This window comes from Onthophagus taurus, chromosome 3 (assembly GCF_036711975.1).
Source record: "Onthophagus taurus isolate NC chromosome 3, IU_Otau_3.0, whole genome shotgun sequence".
NCBI lineage: Eukaryota > Metazoa > Arthropoda > Insecta > Coleoptera > Scarabaeidae > Onthophagus > Onthophagus taurus.
The window spans coordinates 8714409-8716413 of record NC_091968.1 but is presented as its reverse complement, the minus strand read 5'-3'; the positions used below and the strand labels follow the sequence as shown (position 1 = coordinate 8716413).

General features: G+C 41.2%; 1 protein-coding gene across 1 annotated transcript; it reads right to left on the bottom strand.

Moving 5' to 3' along the window:
* Positions 1 to 578: 578 nt before the first annotated feature.
* On the bottom strand, positions 579 to 1070 carry LOC139429332 (uncharacterized). The gene has a single exon (XM_071195009.1). It carries the CDS (start codon positions 1068 to 1070, stop codon positions 579 to 581), a length of 492 nt encoding a protein of 163 aa, XP_071051110.1.
* Between the last annotated feature and the right edge of the window lie 935 nt (positions 1071 to 2005).

Genomic DNA, 2005 nt, shown 5'->3' with positions numbered 1-2005 from the left:
TGTCAGGGTTAAATAAAAATTGTCTATCAAGAATTTTAAAAAAGCTTTTTTTCAATCATCGTCTGATTCCCACAAAATTTTATTCTCTCGTGAAGCGCTTCGCGTGTTATGCTCGACATGTTGCAAGTATTTAGTGAAATTTAACGCTAACTAAAGCTAATAAAAATCAACAAGTAACAATAACTAACGATAACTAACAATAACTGACAATAACTAACAATAATAATCACCAACAATCCCAGCTTCGTACAAAACACTCGAGTTACTTAAACCACAGATTTGATAATTAAGTTAATTAGTACGAAGGCTTTCACGGCTGATATTAATTAAACTAAAACTAGAACTAACACTAGACCTAGAATCTTTCGGGTTAAGCCGTGCGTTTTTTGAAAAAGTGTTTGACGTTTCGGATGCCATGTTGCAACCTTCTTCAGACACAAGTTCGAAGTGACGAATTCGTTTAAAATTTGACAATAAATACATGAAAAGGTAATTAATAACAAATTAGTGTCTAATTGTCAACTAAGTGTTTTGTCAAATCCGGGTGGAGAAGGCTTCGTTGAGTTCACCAACATCCTCTATGTGCGGCTGAGTTCCCAGCCATCATCTCTATTCATGTTATTCCCATGTCGATGAATCTCTATCCCTTCTCTCGTCAATCTTTGGAAGTAATGTCCGTTTCTTGCTAGCACTTTGGTTTTTTCGAACTCTATGCTGTGTCCTCCTTTGTGGCAATGCTCTGCGACTGCAGATTGTTGGATCTTCCTTAGTCGGACGTCTCTTTCGTGTTCCTTGATGCGGCACTCGATGTTACGTCCAGTTTGGCAAACGTAATATTTCTGCTCTTGTCGGATATCTCTCATTGTGTAGCCGTTCTTCTGCAGCACATCTGCTAAGAATCTTTCTTCTTTTCTTAGGTTCTCTTTATCGCATATTCTCTCTGCTCGCTGGAATAAGGCTTGAATGACGGACTTCTTCTGTTGTGGGTGGTGGTGGTGGTGGTGATGAAGCCTGCAGGTACCTATTCGTATGTGTCTTCTTTCGATATACTCCCAGTTCCATGCCCCCATCTGTCTTCCTAGTGACTAACACATTCCCAATTCCATGGCAAAAGAAGACTGGGACAAAGTAGACAGGATAACCATGGAGAAGGCTGAACGTGATTTCCAAAGATGTCGGGATAAGCAGATTAAGAAATTCGAATCGTTGGATCGCCGCACCCACAAGAGGAAAAACAACGATTTGCCAATTAAAACAGTCGTTATCAACCGATCAAGCGTCCATTAACAGAGGAGGAAGCTAAAGTACTCGCCAAAGGCTTAAATTATGCCGTCGCTCCAAAGGGGGTTCCCAAAGAAGAAATTATATGTGAAGTGGAAGCGGCTATTCGCAGAATACCTGCAGTGAAAGCAGAGGAAATTCGTCAAGACATAGCGAGAGTGCTTAAAACAGCAAAGCCACCAAAATCAAACTTAACAATGAACGAAAGAAGAGCACTACGAACGATAAGGGAAAAACAAGACATTATCATCCTACCAGCAGACAAGGGGAATGCGACCGTGGTAATGGACAGAAAGGAATACGACGAGAAAGTCAAGAGCCTTTTGGACCCAGCCACCTATAAGAAAATAAAAAAGGACCCAACCGAGAAGATAGTAAGGAAGATGGAAGAACTGATAAAATCCACAGAAATCTCAGCAGATCAACAGAAAAGCTTATTCGTACAGGCTCCAGTACCACCAAGGATATATGGATTAACCAAAATCTATAAACCAGACGTCCCACTACGCCCTATTGTCAGCGCCACAAATTCTCCCACCTATCAACTAGCAAAACACGAACACGAAAGAGACGTCCGACTAAGGAAGATCCAACAATCTGCAGTCGCAGAGCATTGCCACAAAGGAGGACACAGCATAGAGTTCGAAAAAACCAAAGTGCTAGCAAGAAACGGACATTACTTCCAAAGATTGACGAGAGAGGCGATAGAGATTGATCGACATGG

Excerpts from the sequence above, each read along its gene's own strand:
- LOC139429332 (XM_071195009.1), bottom strand. The coding sequence starts at position 1,070 with ATGGGGGCATGGAACTGGGAGTATATCGAAAGAAGACACATACGAATA.